Source organism: Oikopleura dioica, chromosome XSR, assembly GCF_907165135.1.
Source record: "Oikopleura dioica chromosome XSR, OKI2018_I68_1.0, whole genome shotgun sequence".
NCBI classification, from domain to species: Eukaryota; Metazoa; Chordata; class Appendicularia; order Copelata; family Oikopleuridae; genus Oikopleura; species Oikopleura dioica.
The window spans coordinates 2896587-2915547 of NC_137294.1; the positions used below are offsets into that span (position 1 = coordinate 2896587).

General features: G+C 44.8%; 4 protein-coding genes and 1 long non-coding RNA gene across 6 annotated transcripts; 2 read left to right on the forward strand and 3 right to left on the reverse strand.

The window, feature by feature from the left end:
• Window positions 1-699: 699 nt before the first annotated feature.
• On the reverse strand, window positions 700-3246 carry LOC145709605 (uncharacterized). Its single transcript, XM_081787291.1, has 10 exons — window positions 3129-3246; window positions 2983-3069; window positions 2570-2931; window positions 2381-2526; window positions 2212-2336; window positions 2051-2161; window positions 1793-1999; window positions 1526-1745; window positions 1141-1482; window positions 700-1097 (listed from the first exon to the last, which is right to left on the reverse strand). The coding sequence occupies exons 1-10, from the start codon at window positions 3189-3191 to the stop codon at window positions 1051-1053; spliced, it is 1710 nt and encodes a 569-aa protein (XP_081643417.1). The 5' UTR covers window positions 3192-3246; the 3' UTR covers window positions 700-1050.
• On the reverse strand, window positions 3230-12072 carry LOC145709609 (nuclear migration protein nudC-like). 2 transcript variants are annotated; one of them, XM_081787295.1, is made up of 6 exons: window positions 11964-12072; window positions 11722-11862; window positions 11332-11673; window positions 11106-11243; window positions 10911-11058; window positions 3230-3460 (listed from the first exon to the last, which is right to left on the reverse strand). In XM_081787295.1, exons 1-6 carry the CDS (start codon window positions 12045-12047, stop codon window positions 3297-3299), a joined length of 1017 nt encoding a protein of 338 aa, XP_081643421.1. In that variant the 5' UTR covers window positions 12048-12072; the 3' UTR covers window positions 3230-3296. The 2 variants fall into 2 exon arrangements, with proteins under 2 accessions (XP_081643421.1, XP_081643420.1); XM_081787294.1 differs by lacking the exon at window positions 3230-3460 and adding an exon at window positions 10548-10736 and having other exon boundaries at window positions 10786-11058.
• Window positions 3492-3786, reverse strand: LOC145709630 (uncharacterized). The gene is made up of 2 exons (XR_014134916.1): window positions 3652-3786; window positions 3492-3578 (listed from the first exon to the last, which is right to left on the reverse strand). It is a non-coding gene; the product is annotated as an uncharacterized LOC145709630 (long non-coding RNA).
• A 358-nt stretch (window positions 12073-12430) lies between the features above and the next one.
• On the forward strand, window positions 12431-15777 carry LOC145709613 (inositol-trisphosphate 3-kinase A-like). Its single transcript, XM_081787301.1, has 7 exons — window positions 12431-12774; window positions 13833-14009; window positions 14194-14365; window positions 14871-14981; window positions 15073-15139; window positions 15241-15391; window positions 15439-15777. The coding sequence occupies exons 1-7, from the start codon at window positions 12745-12747 to the stop codon at window positions 15634-15636; spliced, it is 906 nt and encodes a 301-aa protein (XP_081643427.1). The 5' UTR covers window positions 12431-12744; the 3' UTR covers window positions 15637-15777.
• Window positions 15778-16432: 655 nt separating this feature from the next.
• On the forward strand, window positions 16433-18872 carry LOC145709604 (uncharacterized). The gene is made up of 3 exons (XM_081787290.1): window positions 16433-16707; window positions 16757-16914; window positions 17018-18872. Exons 1-3 carry the CDS (start codon window positions 16521-16523, stop codon window positions 18797-18799), a joined length of 2127 nt encoding a protein of 708 aa, XP_081643416.1. The 5' UTR covers window positions 16433-16520; the 3' UTR covers window positions 18800-18872.
• The last annotated feature ends 89 nt before the right edge of the window (window positions 18873-18961 follow it).

Below are 18961 nucleotides of genomic sequence, written 5' to 3' on the forward strand. Positions count from 1 at the left end.
CATCTTAGCACAAAAATTATTTATAAAAATTTGCCTCAAATGGAGTTTATAATTTCATCTAACTTTACTGCTGTTTCTGCTAAAATAAGAGACTGCCTTAATCGTCGTTAAAACGTTGCATCGGCTGCCTTAATCGTCGTCGCTAAAACGTTGCATGGGCTGCCTTAATCGTCGTCTTGGGAGAATCTGGAAAGTCTAGAAACACTCTGAAAGCGCTGGTTGGCGCGCGCCTACCTATCTTGAAATTGAAAAAGGCAAGATGAGTCAGACGACGATTAAGGCAGCCCATGCAACGTTTTAGCGACGACTAAAGCAGTCCGATGCAACGTTTTAACGACGATTAAGGCAGCCGATGCAACGTTTTAACGACGATTAAGGCAGTCACCTATTTTACCTACAGCATTTACTACCGAAAGATTACTAAGGCTGACGATAATATTGAATATTGAAGTGATGGCCGTTTTTATTTATTCCATCTTTTATATATTTTCAGTAGTTTTTATCAGGATGAATAAGTAAGTTATGAATGATCGTTGAAATTACAAAGGGAAGAAAGTTCTCGTGAGCAATGATAGATAGAGTATCTTGAGGATGCAGTGGTAGGACTTTTCAGTAACTGTATTTTAGTTAAAGGTATAAAAGTGTGGCTAAATTAGTTGTGGTGCCGTAAGCGACGATAAAGAGCTGAAAAAAGCAGTGTGAAAAGCATTTAGTTTGTTATGGAATCGTGTCGAATTTACATTTACACAGAGCATCATTTACAAAAATGAATAAATGTTAAGTAAATAAATTATGCGAGGAAAACTGTCTTTGTTTTGTTACGATCGCAATAAGTGGAGTTGAAGTAACAGGAGAATATTATGTGGAAAGCAGCAAAGGCGTAAATTGAAAATGGGGAAAAACGTAGCTTCCAGTGCCTTTAAAATTAATAGTATTAGAGATTGAAGGCGTTTTTGAATAGGTCACTCTGACAAATGGAGAGAAAAGGAAATGGGCTTGATTTATCAATCTGCGATGGAGCAAGAAATAAGCAGCGTAGGTCTGGTTTTTTCATTTGCTTTCGTCTTTTTCGCTTTTGGGCTCAATCTCCAGACGGGCTAGAATAGAGACGTTATTCTCTCTAGTTTCTTGAGCTCTTACATTCTATCGACGTTCGCTCTGAAAGCAAGTCTTTCAGCTCCACCGAGAGAGCTTGATTTAGTCGTTCCAGGCGGGCGTTGCGTTCTTTGAGCGAATTGACCATGCTGCGGATTTCGCTGAGTTCCCGAGATTTCGCCACATCTTCCTCATTTTCAACAGACTTTGCCGTATTCGCCGGCAGCGAGGCAGATTCGCGAAGCGGCGGAGGGGGGACTGGAGTGATTGCAGAATCCGCACTTGTTCGTGGACTGAGTGAGGATTCCCGAGGAAGTGATTTCGACTTTCTGTTCGACTCCGACCTCGGCTCTGTCTGTGAGAGCTCGGAATTCGCATTCGAAGTCACTGTTAGATATATTAATTGGAGAATCAAAACGAACAGAAGTACCTTTGAGACTCTCCGTCGACTTCAAAAGACGGTCGAAATTCTTGAAGTCGGCGAAATTCTCTTGCGTCGAGTTTGTCGTTTCGTAGTTGTCGGCAGACTCTTCTTCTTCCGATGACGAATTGCGAAGGATTTTTCGAGAGCTTGAGCACGATGCTGAAGACGAGGCTGGTTGAAAGTCGATGTCGGAGTCACTCTGTGAACTTGCAGAAGTCGTTGTCGACTAAATTGTCAAAAATATTATCTTGTTCTTTAAATTCGATAACGTACCTGCGCGTCGCTAGAACGATGCGTCAATCGCCGTTTCTGGTACTTGAGATACATCTCTCTCTTCGCTTGAATGGTGCCACAGTTTTTGGATGGAGTCGAAACACTTTGCGGCAAACCAGTTTCCTTCGTCGTTTGTTCAGCGCTCTCCATGTTTGCAAAACCAGAACCAGCAACATGCGATAGTTCCGTAGGGAGCGTTGCTGCTTTCTATAGATCAAAGGGTGAGTAAATTCGACACCAATGAAGTTTAACCCTTACCTTACGAGCTGCCATGGAGTTTGGAGTCATTCTTAGAGGCACAGGAGCATGTAAATGATCGCCATCTTTTACATTTGCAGCAAAGTTGGGCAGTGTGTTAGCTGAAGAAACCTGAAACAGAAACGTTAGAAAGAGACATATCGTTGTCAATATGTACTCACAGTGGAGAATGATTTTTCTGAGAAAGTTTCCCAGTTTTCGTCGGTTTTAGCGTTGTCCGGTAGTTGCGCCGTGTCTTGACCGCTCTCAATCTCGACTGCTGCTGCGTATAGATCCGAAAGCATATCTAAAATGAGAAATAAGAATTGATTAAAAACGAAGGATGTTTACCAGAAACTTCGCCCAAAAGAGCATCAGGAAGAGTGCTTGGAAGTTGAAAACCGTGTCGACGCAGCGATGTTAGATGAAATGCAATAGCAAATTCCGGCATCGTCAGTCTCCCGTCCCTGTCAATATCTGCTAGCTCCCAAATGTGACTAGTAGAAGAATCAAGTCATTTAACATTTGCAATATTTTTACCTGAGTTCGACGGTGGGTAACTTTGATTTGAAGAAAAATTCGCGCGCCTTTTCACCGGCAATCCATCCGCTTGGATTTTGGCTCAATTTGATGAACTCGTCCGAGTAATACTTCTTCTGCTCCAAATCTGGCAGCCATGGATCTCTCGTGCCTCTCGTTTGTTGAGGCATGGGCGCGGGGACGCTTGGGAGTGGTTTTATTGCTCGATTATCGAGTTCGTCGTCAACTTTCGTTTCAGGAATGTTTGTTTTCAGCTGGGGCTGAACAACGCCGACGCGGTTAATGTGAGCTGCCGTATTCCACTGGCTACTTTCATGAGAAACAGACCTTGCCATCTGACCGGCGTAACCGACTCGAGAAATCTACAATTCCAGAATCGTAAAGAAAAGTTAAACTTGAAAGCTAGCGAGAACCTGTTCAACGGGCGGTAGATGACGAAGACGGGGTATTGGCGCGATAGGGGCACCGGAAACGCCACTAACCGGAAGATCTGATGACTCCTAAAATGCAGTTGAAGATTGTGACAGGCTGCCAAGCAGTTCTACGGTAGAACTTCTACCTTTCGGTCGCCGCTCTCAAAAGAGACAGGCCACTGCCCAGTAGAACGAGCCGAGTTCAGCATCTACAAAGAACCCTTGAAGAGAGAAAAACGATCATCAATCAAGGAGAGAGCGACAGTGATTAATTTGCCTATAAGCAGCCCAGTGCTAAACTATTCGTTGAACTTTTAGCAGAATTTCGCCTTCGAGAAGTCCATCTCTGGATGTTGTTTCATGAAGTTCTTGAGCATGTCTTGTTTCTTTCTCTCTTCGCTTGTAGGCTCGCCCATCGCTTTTGCCCGCTGGTCGAACATCATCTTTTCGACCATGGAGCGAGTGTCGCCATCCAGATCTAAATTCAACCATAAAATAAACTGCAGAAATTATGAAAATAAAATAGATCTCAATTGCAAAAATACAAAATCGGGAAATAATGGAGCATTGCGGCGCTACATGAAGTTCGGACTGCTCTTTGAAGGTTTCTTGAAAGTTGCCAAAGCTTGGACCGAAATGCACATTCTTGACAATGCTCTGAAACCTAACCGGAGGTGCTGAAATCTTTGGCCGTTTCTGCTGATCTTTGGGAAGCATGGGTAAATTATCCACAACTGACAAAAGGAAGTGCTCGCTCGATGTGAACCTGACATTTATTCGATCTTTCTTGCCTTTCTTCGATCTTTATAGGGGTTATATCTAACTCATAGAACTGAAGGGATCCTAGCTTCTGCTGAATCTCCCACTTCTAGCGTAGTTTGCCTGCTCTCTATATCTGGACGAAGGAAGAAAACGAGTAAAGTATCTTTGACGTCTGTATTTCGAGCTGGAGTAAAATAGAGGTTAATTCACGAACTGCGAGAATTACCGAATGAAGAGAAATACACGGCGGCGACCGAGCAAAGCTCGATCTAGATAAGCAAGTGACCTTAGGGGACGAGGGAGTCTAACGAATCTAAGATCCCAATACCCCCATGAGACTGAAACGTCCTCTAAGGCCAAAGTGTGTGATTTTTGCAGGAGTATAAGCGTAAGATGAGTAACATGGCAGGTTCGAAACGTCGAGGCAGTCTGATTCGCGTTAAAAACCCTTTTTGGGAAAAAGCTTGAATCAGATGCGAAGTTTTCGTGATGTCCGAGCGGTGATGACATGAAGGAGTAGCTGCACATGTAGAAGAACTCAAAATACGTCGGCGACGGTAAACTGTGATAATTTCCGTACCTTTTCAGGCCCCGGTCGATGAATAGGGGACCTGAGTGGGGCAGTACTTGCGCTTAGTCGTATGACTGACCCGAGTTTGTGCCGATGTTTAGAGGTTCGACGGGCCTCGTTTCACGGTGTGCTCGTTTTGTATGTTTCGGGAGATGAGCTGCTCCAACTTCGGTTAAAGTCGCATTCGGATCGGCGCCGGCTGAGTATTGACGATCTGGTGAAGACTTTGGACGGGTTCTTTTCTTGCTGTTTTCAGTTGCTGAGCCCTCAACTACTGTTGAATTATGTTTATCGACTGACATATGGCTATTGTCGGGCGCAGCAACCTCCGAAATCACTGTAGCATCAGCTGACATGTCCTCGGCAGTTTCATAAAGAGTACCACCAGAGTACCAGCGATCTGACGGCTCGGCTGGAGCTACCGACGAGTCCAAAATAGATGTAGCGGTTGTATCTCCCAGATTTTCCATGTCCAATCGGCGTCTACTTTCCAAAATAGGTGATAGAGATGATCTTGGCGGTTTTTCCATAGCAACCATCGGAGTCGACGCGACCTGAGAAGATTTCCTCCCCCCCATGCGACTTCGACCCGGACTTTTCCATCGGTTTGGAAGTAGGAACAGGCGATTTTTGTGGGACTTTCGACTTAACGATTTCGGTTAAATGTGGGAATACGTACTCGGCCTCGTAGTAATCAATCCAGCGTAAGTCGTGATTTCGTTCTGCGGCGTGAACCACGTGTTCTCGATGGATGAAATCACGTTGTCCTTTTTTATCTTCGACCATGACGACCCAGTCGTTGCTCGAAACGGCTTTCAGGGGACCTACCCAGCGTTCCTTCTTGCTTTTAGCGTCGGTCAGGTTTTCTCGCTTAATGTACACGACAGCGCCAGCGGGGATTGGTCTCGGCTTAGGCTCGTTTTTCAGCCTGTGCTCCATGGCTCGGTCAGCAGCTTCCATCGCAGTTTTCACAATGGCTTCCGCCGATTTCGCTAAAGCTCCCACATTGAGACCAAACACCTGAGGTGTTTCCGCTGTCATTTCTGCGCCAGTAGAGTGGGTGAAAGTACTTTTTCGGCCAAACCAAACTTCTCGCGGTGAAATTTTCGTGCTTTTGTTTTTCACACTATTGAGCGCGCGCATCACGTGGGGAACGCAGTCGGCCCAAGTTTTTCGACCGGAAGATGAGTTGACCATGCAGAATAGACTGTTTTTGATAGTCCGATTCGCTCTTTCTGCGAAAGCGTTTGATTGAGGGTGAAATGCGGTACTTATTGTATGTTTTATCTGGTTAAGCTTACACATTTCGTCAATCACGCTTGCGCAGAAGTGGGTACCTCTGTCACTGTGTAGATGTTTCGGCAAGAAATCCATGGGAAGGAAGACCTTGTAGATGAGCGCTTTTGCAGCGCAGATAGCAGTGTCGGACCGCGTCGGAATGCACCAAGTGTAGCGAGAGAAAGTGTCCGCCACCACCAAATAATACTTGAATCCGCCAGCGGGAGGCATACAAGCGAAATCGATCTGAATCGATTCGCCAGCTGTTTTTCCACGACGAAGGGTTCCAAGTGGCGGTTTGGTACGAGTTCCAGCAGATCCTTTTCTGCGTAGGCAAGGGACGCAGCTGTGGACGTAGTTAGAAACATCGTCTTGAAATGAAGGCCACCAACGTCCTCTAATCGCTCTAAAGTCCGCGGCTCGCCCAGATGACCGGACAAGTCGTGAGCTAGAAAGAGAAAGTGACTTTTTACCGCTTCCGGTACCACCGCCCGCGCGCCAGATTTGAATTGACACATCAAGCACCCGGTAGTGTTATCCAGGAACAGAGCTTTTTCCATCTTGAGTAGAGACGATTGTCGGTGGTCGGAGTCCTTCACCAGCGATTTTATGTCCAGTGGCTCCTTACCAGATTCCAGAAAAGTGATGATTGCACTCAGAGCAGAGTCCTCCCTTTGATAGTCCAGAATGTTATTATAATTCGCTGACACCAACGGAATCTCCATTGGCGCCGCGATAGCCTTGACGTTTACCTTATGTATCTTCACCTCTGATAAAGTGATTTTCTCCGGAAACTGATTTTCGTTCCAGAAAGGGACGAAGACACGTACTGGTGAATTCTTGTCGATTTCGTACTCGCGACCAACGGGAAACTCAGAGTCGTATCCAAGTGATTTGTCGTCCTCGCCAGGTCTGCGGCTCATAAAGTCGGCGAATTGATTTTCTGATCCCTTGATGTAGACAATGTGAAAATCGAATTCTTCCAATCGGCTTTGCCATCGGCTTATTTTAGAATTCTTGAACTTCTTTTTGTGTAGGAAGATCAAAGATCGGTGGTCTGTGTGAATCTGAAAGAATCTACCTTTCAGGAGCTTTTCCAGTCGCTCGCAGCACCAGACAATGCTAAACATTTCCTTTTCTGAAGTGTTCCATTTTCTTTCAGCTTTGTTGAAGGTGTGGGAAATCGCGCTTACTAGGTGCACTCTCCCGCCATACTCTTGTAGCAGGACGCCACCCGCTGCGTACAGGCTCGCGTCTGTGTAGAGATGAAAAGACTCGTCAAAGTTAGGAAAACTTATGACTGGAGTCTCGGAGAGTCGTCGTTGAATTTCCTTGAGCGCCAAATCCGCTTCTTTGGTCCACTTGAAACAATTTGTTTCGTTCGCCGAATTTCGAACATCGTTTATGGGCTTCATTCTGCTCGAGAAGCAACCGGATGAAATAGCTTCGCCCATTTTCGTTTCTAGAAAACCTCGGATCCAATTCAATGACCCGATTAATGAAGCTAACTCCTTTTGGGAGCGTGGGGGTTTCATCTGACGAAGAGCGGAGACTTGCGCAGGGTCCGGTTTGATTCCATCTTCGTTGATGATTCGGCCCAAAAGTGAGCTTCGGATTGTAGGAAAGAGCACTTTTCGCCCTTGAGTTTAGCGTTAAACTTGCGGAGCGCGATGAATAGGTTTCGGAGAGTGTTGTAATAGCAGCTGAAAGTCTTCCCAAAACACACTATGTCATCGATATAAGAAAGCATCTTTTTCCTGGTGGGGCTTGAGTCGAGAATTGTGTTTACGACGCGCGAGAATATATTCCCCGAGCATCGATAACCGAATGGTAGTCTGCAGAAGGCGTAAGATTTCCCACCCCACTGGAAGGAAGTCTTGTACCTGTCGCTTTTCTTTACAGGGCACTGCCAATATCCACTTCGTAGATCAACTGTGGCGAAAAACTTATTGCCCGGTCCAATGTTCGCAATCGTATCCTCCATGCTTGGGAGATGGTAAGGGTCGGATTTGTCGGAGAGGCATTTGTTCAGGCTGTTTTTGTAGTTGATGCAGAAGCGCATTTCCCCAGATTTCTTAGGAATAGGCAATACCGGGCTGTTAAACCCTTTCTGGTCTTTGATCTCTTCTATTATTTTCGTTTCGAGCAGTTCGGAGATGTGATCGCTGACCTGACCATGAAAAGCTTGCGGAATCGGGTGTTGACTGATGTTTCGACTCGTACCATCAGTCGGGATTTCGATCTCGAACGGGAATTCACCCATTTTTTGACCGTCGCAGCCGAATCTGTCGTCGAATTCCAAACACAGCTCGGCGACCACCTTCTTTTGCCCCGGGTCGGCGTTTGCTGGTAGGGTAATTCCGAGTTTTTGCTTCGCTAGCTGAATGGGGCACCTGGCTGCGTTCTTGTTAGGTGCGTCCAGCTTTGGGACTTTTGGTGGCGGTTGAGTGCGGGATCGATCGCTATCCTTGACCGCTGATCTAGTAGTCAAGTATTTCTTGATTTTGGTCCGCTTCACTCCGTCCAGCTTCACCACTTGAGTCTCAGTTTGTGTGAAGGCTTCGTTGTAGCAAAATGAGAGAGTACGATTCTTATTGTCGACTGTGAAGCTGTCCGTCATCGCATTCTCTAGTATATCGCGGCCCAGTAGACTTGGGTATTTACTGCCTGGCATAATGGTGAGATTCAGGGAGAATGCAGGGCCACCATTGAATGATAAGCGGCAGGGAAGGATACCCATCGGCTGCTCGGCGGGAATATTTGGGCTGAAACCGGTGACCTTGAAGGGACAGGGCTTCAGCATCTGGAGAAATTCGTCGGGAACGTAAGCAGCGGACAGACAGGAGGACTCGGCTCCGCTGTCGACTTCCATCGATACGTCAAAACTTTTAGAGCCCGTAATGATGGTAGCCGAAGCGAAATAAGCCTTTCCTGGTCGCTTCTTCTTCACTGTGTAAAAGTGAACGTCGAATGGTTGGAAATCTTCAACGTTCTTAGTCGTATTTATCTTCTTGGATTCTGGTTGTTTATCGTCTTTCCCATCCTTAGAATCGTTGCTGGCGCGCTTAGCATTCTTCTTCTTTTGTTCTTATTTCTGTTGAAGTGCTGGGAGACGGTCGCGCTGTCAACTCGATTCTGTCTTGTGGATTGGGCGAGACGGCAGAGTTCGTTGATATCGTAAACTTTTGATAGGCTTGGAAGGATTGCGTTGAAAACGTCTGGTTCTTCTTTCCTAAGATTCAAGTACAGCATCATCGTCGAGAATATGTCAAATATTTCATCGACCCCGGCGTCGGCTGACTTCTCTTGTCGGTAAGAGTTCAAAGTCGCTTGCTTCGCCTCGTTCATCTTTTGCAAGACGTTGGCGGTGTAGTGTGCAAACGGCTTCGAATGGTCGTATTCGACGTCGAAAACTTCGCTTAGCTTCAGTAAGTAGTGACTCTTCGCGGCGAATGATTTCTCTAGCAGCGCCTTGGCCGATTTCCAGTCTTGACAATTCAGAAATTCGGTTCCAAGTGAGCGTTCGATGTTCAAGTCGAAGTGGCTGTACACTGCTGCGATGAAAGGCTGTTCACGTGAAGGTCTGTCGCGGACGTAGGCGCGGTGATAAATGTCGGCTCTGCCCAAGAAGGTGTTGAAAGATGTGTTGCATGCGGCGTCCAGCTTCGGCAAGTCTTGGACGTGACGAGACCAGGTAGTGGCCACCCATGCTTCTTCTCTCATTGTCGCATTCGTAGAGTCTTTTCCTTGATCGAGCTCGCAGGTAAGAAGCGTTGTACTGAGCTGTTCTAATTTTACTCTGCTTTCTGTGATCAAGGGCTCTAGGCTTGGCTTTAGTGATTCGTCATTTCGCACTTGTTCTTCGAGGTAGTTTACTCGATCGTTTATGCTTCTTATTTCGGTGACGGTTTCTAGCAGTGATTTGTTCGCCGCCATAGCTCGAAATATATCGGCAGTAAGGGTTTATGGGCCTTGGATTACCTTTCAGGCCCTCAGAAAATACTGCGACTAAAAGTCGCAATATGATGAGCTGAGGTGCCTTTTTGCGCAAACGCCCGACGATTTCTCTGTCCAGCGATTGTCGAAATTTCAAGGTCTGGTCCAAGGGTCGATTCTTCGTAAACTTCTCTCGATTTTTGGTGAAAAGTGGCGAAAGAATTATGTTTTTCTCAGTATTTTAGGTTTTCCCCGGCGTGCGTGCGTGGTTGCGTGGGCGCGACTTTCGGCGCGTGGGTCGTGGTGGCGCTCGTGCGGTGGCGCTCGCTCGGGGTGGTGTTGGTGTGGTGCGGAAAATTCTCTGAGTGGAGTTTCTCCGGCGGCGCGGTGGCGGTTGGTGATTCGGTTCCCCTCGACTCCGCTGACGGCCAATCAGCGTCCAAGTTGCGAAACTTCGGTTGTCGATGGCGGAAAAATTTATCTTTTCTCCAACGGGACTACTCTGATACCACTGAAGGGATCCTAGCTTCTGCTGAATCTCCCACTTCTAGCGTAGTTTGCCTGCTCTCTATATCTGGACGAAGGAAGAAAACGAGTAAAGTATCTTTGACGTCTGTATTTCGAGCTGGAGTAAAATAGAGGTTAATTCACGAACTGCGAGAATTACCGAATGAAGAGAAATACACGGCGGCGACCGAGCAAAGCTCGATCTAGATAAGCAAGTGACCTTAGGGGACGAGGGAGTCTAACGAATCTAAGATCCCAATAGAACATATGTGATATATTCTGAACGACCTGGCAGTCTCTAGACATTTGACCCTGTCCCTGCTCTTATCAGTGTTCCTGTTTTTTCTATTTAAATTGAGGGTTGCTTTTGGAGGAAATATTAACTAAAGAGAGAGCGAGCATTAACTAAAAAATAGATTTCCTCTGGGCTTAGCGGTGTCTGACTGAGTCTTCTCAACTTGATGCTCTTCGCGGTGCAAGATAGGAATTTTGGACCATAGACGGTCTATCGCGCTAGGCCTCGTTCTCAATTTCTTTTCTCAGATCTCTCTTGTCTGTCTTGCGTCTCAAAGCTGCCGAATTTGCGGTATGTGAATGTTATTAAGACCTGCTCCTTTTTGGAGTCCTTGGGAACGGGTATCACGGTCTCATGTGCACGATGCATGATTCGATTGACAAAGCTAAATGCCATCCAACTTTTCTACGATAAAAAAATGAATCGGCATGAGGCCAGCTACAGTTGCTGTTACCAAGAGTTCATCAAGCTTTTGATCAGTTGTGGGCTTGCCCTGCACATAGACGGGTATCTTGCTCTTTGAGGGCGTTTTGCGAACGACTTTGTGCGCTTTCTTTGACTGACACGCTCGCTTCTTACCTGAGAGCTTCGAGTTCTCGGGGTTGACCTTTTTGCAGTTAATCTTGGGATCGCTCGTGACAAGGTGGCTCCACCACTCCATTTGGTTCACTTTTTCAATGTTGATCGTCAGAGTACCCGTGTTCAGCGTCCAGAAACTTTCTTCTTGCTAAGTAAAACTTTATTCAACAAGATCTTGTCTTTCAGAAACAATACCTTAATTTCAAATGGAAATTCCGCGTCGATGACTGGCTCTTGATTCTTCAAGGCGACGTAAAGCCGCTTCTTCTGAATCTTGACGTTGACATCGCGCGATTTCAACTTTGGGAGGCGGAAAGGTACTCTCACTTCAACCTAATAAAACATTTGTTTCTTTAGAAATTGAGATTTTCAACTTTCTACTAAAATGTCAAATGGTCTTATGACTTGGCTGAAGACTCACCTCTTGCAAAGTCTGCGTCCACTGGTAGTTTTCCATGTCTGCGCCGTTACCCGCGTTTGGCTTCAACAAATTCTTGTCTTCTTCGTCTTCCTCTTCGTCGCAGTTCGGCTTCTGTTCCTTGAGCTCTGGGAAGCCCTTCGCGTCTCCGGCGGCCTTCTTCTCCGAGTTTTCTTTCTCGAGCGCGGCGGCCTGTTCTTCGCTCACTTCGACGATTTTGGGCGCCTTGGCTTCTTCCTCGATCCGTTTTCGTTCCCGCTCTCGTTGTTCCTCCAGCTTTTTCTGTTGTCGAGCCTTTTCTTTCTTTTTGCTATCTGCCTCTGCGTACGCGATCTTCGCATGGTGCTTTAATCAAAAAACAATCAATTTCACAGGCCCATCTCTAGCTTTTACCTCGAATCTCTCGTCAACAAGCTCTCTGGCCACCTTCTTCGCTTCCTTCAAATCTTCATCGGATCCGGTGAAAAAGTCGGTCTTGCGGCGCAAGAACGAGAAAAACACGTCGACAAGGCCACGTACTCCCCCTTCAGTGTACTGAGACAATTTAATGAGTTAGGAAGAACAAAAAAAAACAGACTCTAGTCTAGGCTATTATTTATCATTCTTGTCAAGTCTTGATTTAGACTAAGACGTACCTGGGCCATGTGAAGGAATTGACCATCGAATCTTTCGTCTGCCATTATGCCCGACACACAAATCTGAAGAAAAGAACAGGTCATAGATCAATTCTAGCGTAAATTTTAACTGTATCAAAGAATTCATTGAAGTTTAACATCAATAAATTTTAATAAGCAATCCATGCTTTTATTATCGTAAAGTTATCTGCTATATTGTTATTTTGATAATAATAAAATACTATAATATTATAGTAGTACTTCTATCAAATTAATTTAAAATGATAAAATTAAATGTTGAGAATTTTCTCTTTTCATTAGAGTGGGAGTAAAGGGTTGACTTGCTTGACGCGTAGTGACTTGTGGCTTAGAGCTGAGCTGAGAGGGCGGCCAATAAGCGTTGTGGTCTTCGTTTTTTTTTCTTTTCACTACTGCGATGGCGCTCGGCGGCGGCTCACTCTCTTCTGGGCCGCGGCGGATCCGTCAGTTCGCGGAGCCGAGAACGAGCAACGACGGGGCGCAAAAGAAGCAGCACGACAACAAAAGAGAGAGAAATTACCACACAACGCACGGTGATCGATCCAACGTGAAAAAAGCGTCACTCTTAAATCACACACACACTCAGTCAAAGACACAAGCTCGCCAGAGAGACGTATCCACTAACGCTACTCCTCGCAACTCAAACTGAGGCAGGAGCTGCTACTCTTCACGGGAAGAGACTGCAGGAAGAGCAAGAACAGAAAATAACAACCCTCATCTTTCAAATCAGTCAAGATCGTCCTGGTCATGATCTAAGACCTCCATGAGTGGCACGCTTCCAAACCAAAAGCAGGTAAAACAACCTTCAACAGTAACTCTAACGGTTTTATGAAGAGCTACTATAGATTTCATCTTACAGAGGGGTTCTAGGGAACGGAGCTTTTTGTGTTATTTTATTGATCTGGTGTCTGAACTTGATAACCTGTGTTAAACCCTGAGTCAGGCTCCTAAAATACCATCAAAATCTGTCTTGAACAATTCTGGGGAAGGCGCTACGCGGCTTCGTTTTGAGAAAAGCCGCTGCGCGGCTTTTAATTAAAGATTTTTCAACACCCTGACTCGGTACTATTCATATTCGCAATTGGAAACTTCATTTTTCTGACCAAAAAACGGTTTTCAGAAATTAAGAAGTCGAATTCTGATTGTAGACTCTACAATGTAGAGGGCTTGTGAGCCGCGGAAATGGACTATAATCTGTAAATGATCGTTTAAATTGGTCTGCTGATCGAATGAGGCTTATAAACACTTGTGACGTGTGCAGCGCCTTCGTGTGCATAGTTGCTCGTTTTTGGCAATGTGAACAGTGCCAGTGAAGGATCTGACAGTATAAATTGACTTTCGCCTCCTTTGGCAAATTAAGAATGCGCTCTTCAGCTCTTCTCATGTGCCTACTTACATGTGAGAGCTCCTCGCATAAAAACCCACCGCTCCGAAGCATAAAGAAAAGCATAAAGCACTAAAGTTAGTAAAGTCGCTCTTCTGAAAGCTGGGCTAAGTCGACCATTTATCAGACTAGAACGAACTCGTAACAAAAGACGCTCCTGACGTCACTCACCTTCGAACAAGTCTAGTACTATTGTGAATTTATACAGAACAAAGCGAAAAAAGCTCCCACTAAGAAGCAGCCATGTCTTAGGGGCTCTGGAAACATAGATGAGCTGGACTAGGAAACCTGTGTTAAAAACCTGATTCAGGGTCTGAAGAATCATCAATGATCTACACGATTTTTTTATAAACGAAATTATCAGTCATGTCTATTTTTCTCATAATTGCTGTTTTTTCGGGTCACAATTCTAGAGCTAGCTTCTGTCACGATACATTTCTTTTGTCTAAAGATTGTTTTCTTTTCAGAAAATTCAAAATCTGGTGAGACAGAAGACAATCGAGTCGTTCGAGTGCTGCGCTGGTCATCACCAGTCTTTCTTCACCGATCCCAACGATGGAACGATCCTCAAGAAAAACGAGATCGCCGACGGCAACATCTCCGAAGGCCACATCATGAAGAAGATGCAGAGCCAGACGATTTCGGTGAGTAGACAGAGAAATCTACAATCTAGCTATCACGGGAAAGACTCACAGAAACTCTGTATTTTACTTTCTGTGTCTATTTGATCAATACTTCATATGCGCTAGATAAAATAAAGATAACTTTCCATTGTGGAATTCCAAAAGCGGAAATTCTTGTATTTTCATATTGTAATATTTATTCAAGTGTTTGATTCCCAAGCTAATCGAGCTCGTGGAGATCGAAAAGGTTGAATTCATCAAAATGGAGAACCTGACTCGTCGCTTCAAAGCACCCGCGATTATGGACGTCAAGCTTGGATCGAGAACGTATCTTTTCTACGAGGCCAACAATCGTCAGCGGAATGACCTCTATAAAAGGTGAGAGCCCAGGAAACGAGCCATGGAAACACGGTCGATGCTACTTTATATTCATTTACTGTAACTTGGCGCTGTAACTAGAAAACTGGGTCGGCAACCTGTGTAGAAAACCTTAGTCGGGGTTTGAAGATCTGTAATGAAATCTTCGCGGTCCCTTCGAATCAATTTTCGAATACAGGCTTTTTATTAGAGATCTTCCATACCCTGAGATTTTATACACAGGTGCCGAGCCCCGACTAGGCGAGTCGGCCTAGTTGTAGAAAAGGCAGCATAACTCGATTGTGGCTTATGTTTCTTTTCTTCGCTTTGCCCTCATGTTTTCTTAATCAGATTTTGACTTACATTGATTTACAATTGGGCCTTTTACATAAGCGAATTAAATGTCACACTCTCATTTGACTAAATTGACAAGGATTAAGGCCAATTACTACTGATGATTTTGAATTCGCGAAAGTATCCGTATAAGTCTTTTCTTTTGTATAAAAAGCGATTTGACACATGTTTAGATGATGAAAATCGACAAAGATGCGCCGACGGATCAGGAGCGTCAGAATGAAACAATTTCTAAATACAGATATTTAGAATTTAGGGACTCGTCCACTACCTCGAAAAAGGAAGGAACGGGAGTTCAGCACTATATTCATTAGAACGACTGTTTTTTATCCACAAGCGATGAGATCCAAAAATTCTAGTGTAACCCCTGTCAAAGCTTACAGAATAGAAGGCTTCAGGCGTTCTTGCGGCGAAAAATTCGATAAATTTTGCCTCAACAGGTGAGAATTTGGCGATATGAAAATCTCAATTGCAAACGCTGGGAAATTCCGCATATTTGCGCTCTCAGCTATAAGAATTGGAACTGACTGGTTCGATTTAGGATAGCCGACAAAAAGACTGCCATGAAGTACTTCGAACTGTTCCTGCGCTGTTCCACGATTCCATTAGCTGAGATCTGCACCAAGATCGTGAAGAAACTCACCTACATCAAAACCCGCGCTCAATCTTCTCCCTTCTTTTCCTCACATTTGGTAAGTCCTACGAATGCGGCACTGGTTTTGACTTTTTGCTCTTTCAGTTTATAGGAACGTCGTTACTGTTCATCCTCGACGAGAATGGCTCATTCGACGTGAAACTGATCGACTTTGCCAAAGTGCGCGAATTCAACCCGACGAAGGAGGACCCGTTGCCGAATAGCGAGTGGTTCCGCGGTCTGGACAACCTTATACGCGATTTCTCCGAGATTTCTACCCTCAATGTTCCCACTAACAGCTGAAAAATACCGCTTTTTCGCTTCTATTCATGATCGACAATGAATACCACATGACTTCGTTTACCTGACTTTTCGCCAAAGCAAAAGCTTCTTAGAAGCGGAAAGTCAAGTAACTAACTCGCCCTTTTTCTTACCGTTCTCATGTTCGTAAAAAACTTCTACTGTTAAATCAAATATAAATTCATTCTATGATGACTCAAATAATAAATATCGTTATTTTCGCATGTTTTCTACAGCTACGTGCGAAAAAGTGCAATCCAAACCAAATTTATTTTCTTGTTAATTCTGACAATCAATGAAAAGATTCTAAACGGCTATGAAACTTTTTGTTTAGTCTACTGTAAATAAGATCTATTTGGCTTTTCTATGGGTCGCGTAAATTTATTTGTTTGCGTTGACCCCCTTTGAAGAATCCCCGGCGATTTTGCGTTCCATCCCTAGCGCCGTCGACCCGTGCATCCACGCCCACGCATCCACCGGACAAGCCACTGTCAGTCATACAATTTAACATCATTTTTAAAATCAGAGAGTCTTAATCAGCAGAGAATTGACTACCAGCCAAGTTGAGGCTCAGCTTTCAGACTTCCAACGCGAAAAGGGATTAAACCGCTGAACATCGATTTTTGTAAAAAAACCTTCCTTTTTCGAATCGCAATAAAATTTATTAAGAACCTGTAAGGAAGGCTTCTCAAAAGTCCCTAAGTCACAGATGCAAGAATAGGAAATTTTCCCCATCAACGAAAAGGGATGAAAAATTTTAAAAACATAACCATTCTTCCTCTTCGTCTTTTCTATTTATTGAGGATTCGAGATCATCAATTGTTTGGATTATCTACATTTGTATTATTTCAGAAATAGACAAATGAACTCGGATTGAATTCTGCAAGATGGATTTCACACAAGATCTTCAACTGCGAAATGAGGAGCTGCCAGAGGATTACTGGAAACTAAATCGAAAAGAAAACGCCGAGCGCATTTCCAGCAGAATTCTTAGTTCTTCAAACGAACAATTAAAAGAATGCTGGGACTGGATCGCCGACGAGGGACACAACAACTTCCTCGTCGCTTTAATTTGTAAGTCGAGAATTTCAAGCTTGGAAAAATGATCCAACTTTCATTTCAGATTGGTCGATGGATGAAGAACATCTTCAATCTGGAAACTTAAGGAGCACCTTCAATATGGGCTGGACGGCTCTTTTCTTGAGGGAAGAAAAAGCAGAAAAATGGATTGATGCGATTATGTTTGAGGTGGACGATTTCGGAATCGAGCCCGAGGAAGAGGTAAGTTACCTATTTAGAATTATTTGTAGCAAATGTATCATAAAAAATGAATAATTTTAAAGTGTGTAAGAAAAATTATAATTTGATTAACCGATACTTGTAGAACTGGCGAGAACTTGTCAATATCTACACTGAGAAACGAGCGGAGGCAGGATTCACGATGCGATCCGGTCTGCGAATCGCATATGCAGTCTGTGTGGGATTTCTGCTTCTGACGCTTCCCGGCCAAAAAGCTGGACTGGAAATTAAAGCCATCAAAGATTTATTCGCCGATGCTAGCAAAAAAGAACGACTGGGAAGAATCCTTAAGGACAAGAGCAGCAAAGCTATCAAAGGCTTCAAGTCACGAGCGAACTGGACTATCAGTCAGTTCCACAGACATCTCAACCTTTCAGCAACGGAGGACACGCCGCCAGGTCGACCATCGAGAGCATCGTCAGCGAGTTCTGGAAAACAGGGCTACGCGTCTTCAGTCAACAGCGGAGAAGCTCCTGTTAATCAAGCAACAACTTCCAACCCGGCTTCGTCTCAGACGAACCAACAACCGCCTCCTCAGTCTTCACCGGTGATCAATCTGGTACCCTCGGTTATGGTTCCGACTCGTCCGACTGGAACTCAACCTCAGTCTACACAACCTCAGTCAATAGTTCTTAATTCGAATCTTCAGCGACACACAGATGTATCAGAATTCGCACGGCAAGTACCAACACAAGCAACATTGAATTCACATTCATTCGATCCTTCCATGGCCATAAGGGGAGTCACGCTTTCGGAAAGCCGACAACGAGCGGAAAATCAACAACAGAATGTTACACAAAATCATATGCAGCAGGTTTCTCTCGCTCAACTCAACATTTCCCAGCAATGTCTCAACATTCCCAGCAATGTCTCAACATACCCAGCAATGTCTCAACATGTGCGGCATCCTGCACAATATCAATATCGGCAGCAGACGCCCTACGGACAACAATTCAGTCAGAATCAATTCAGTCAGAATCAACATCGCCAGAGTTCATTTCAAAATCCGAACCCGTCAGCGAATCAACAGCGAATACCTGACCTTCCGCCTAGAAATGGCCTAGGTGGACCTTTTATCCAATATTCTAATGAATTGCAACAGTATAATCATTATTCTCCTGGGCTAAACCGTAACCATGTGCGACCTCAAAACCCAACTTCATTCCTACCAAACATCTCAGATGCCCCGAATACGCAGGCTCCTCAGTCAGCCGGCAGAGTCCCTCCTCAAATTTCTCCACAATTGGGCTCTTTATCTGGCACTAGAAATCGAGCACCTCCACAAAAATCTCCGAGTGGACAAGTTCAGACTCCTGTAGTATCTCAGCAGCGACAAATACGGCCTAATGCACCAACTCAGCAGCATCGACCGCCCAATCAGCAAGGAATACTTCGGCATCCTCCATCACGGCAGCAGACCCCTGCAACTTCGCCGCCAGTACAACCTCAGCGAAATGGAATTCCTCAACAGGGTCATGGACGAGTGCGTCAGATTCCTGGGCTTGCAGTGCGCCAAAATGAACCCTCTCTCCAGTCACAACAACCCCAGCGCAATGCATCACTTCAACGGCCTCAGCAGCCTAGCCAGAGGCTCAACGGACGTCCTCAAAACCAAAGAGCTCAACAGATTATTCCCAATAACAATAATGGCTTGGCAAGGGCCCCCGAGTTCTTCCACTGCCGAATCTTCCAAATCGCATGCGTGTTAGAGTTGTTCGCCTCCCTTCGAATCTCCCTGAAAATGGTTCTCATTGGAGCGATGAAGTTGCTATTTGGATCATGCAACACGAAGAGTACCAGCGATTATCACCAGGCTATTTTCTGTGTGTTCAAATTACGCGTCAGCTTCCAGCTGAACTCTATTTAAAATGGCTCGTTGTTCGCGCTAGAATCATGGAATTTCCCAACTATGGAAGAAACGGGTTTTTTTAAGAACGAAAACTATGATGAAAACGATTTTTATAAATCAGGAGGTGTAGAAATAAGAAAATTTGTATAAATAAGCGGTTAAGTTGCAAAATAATTTGAT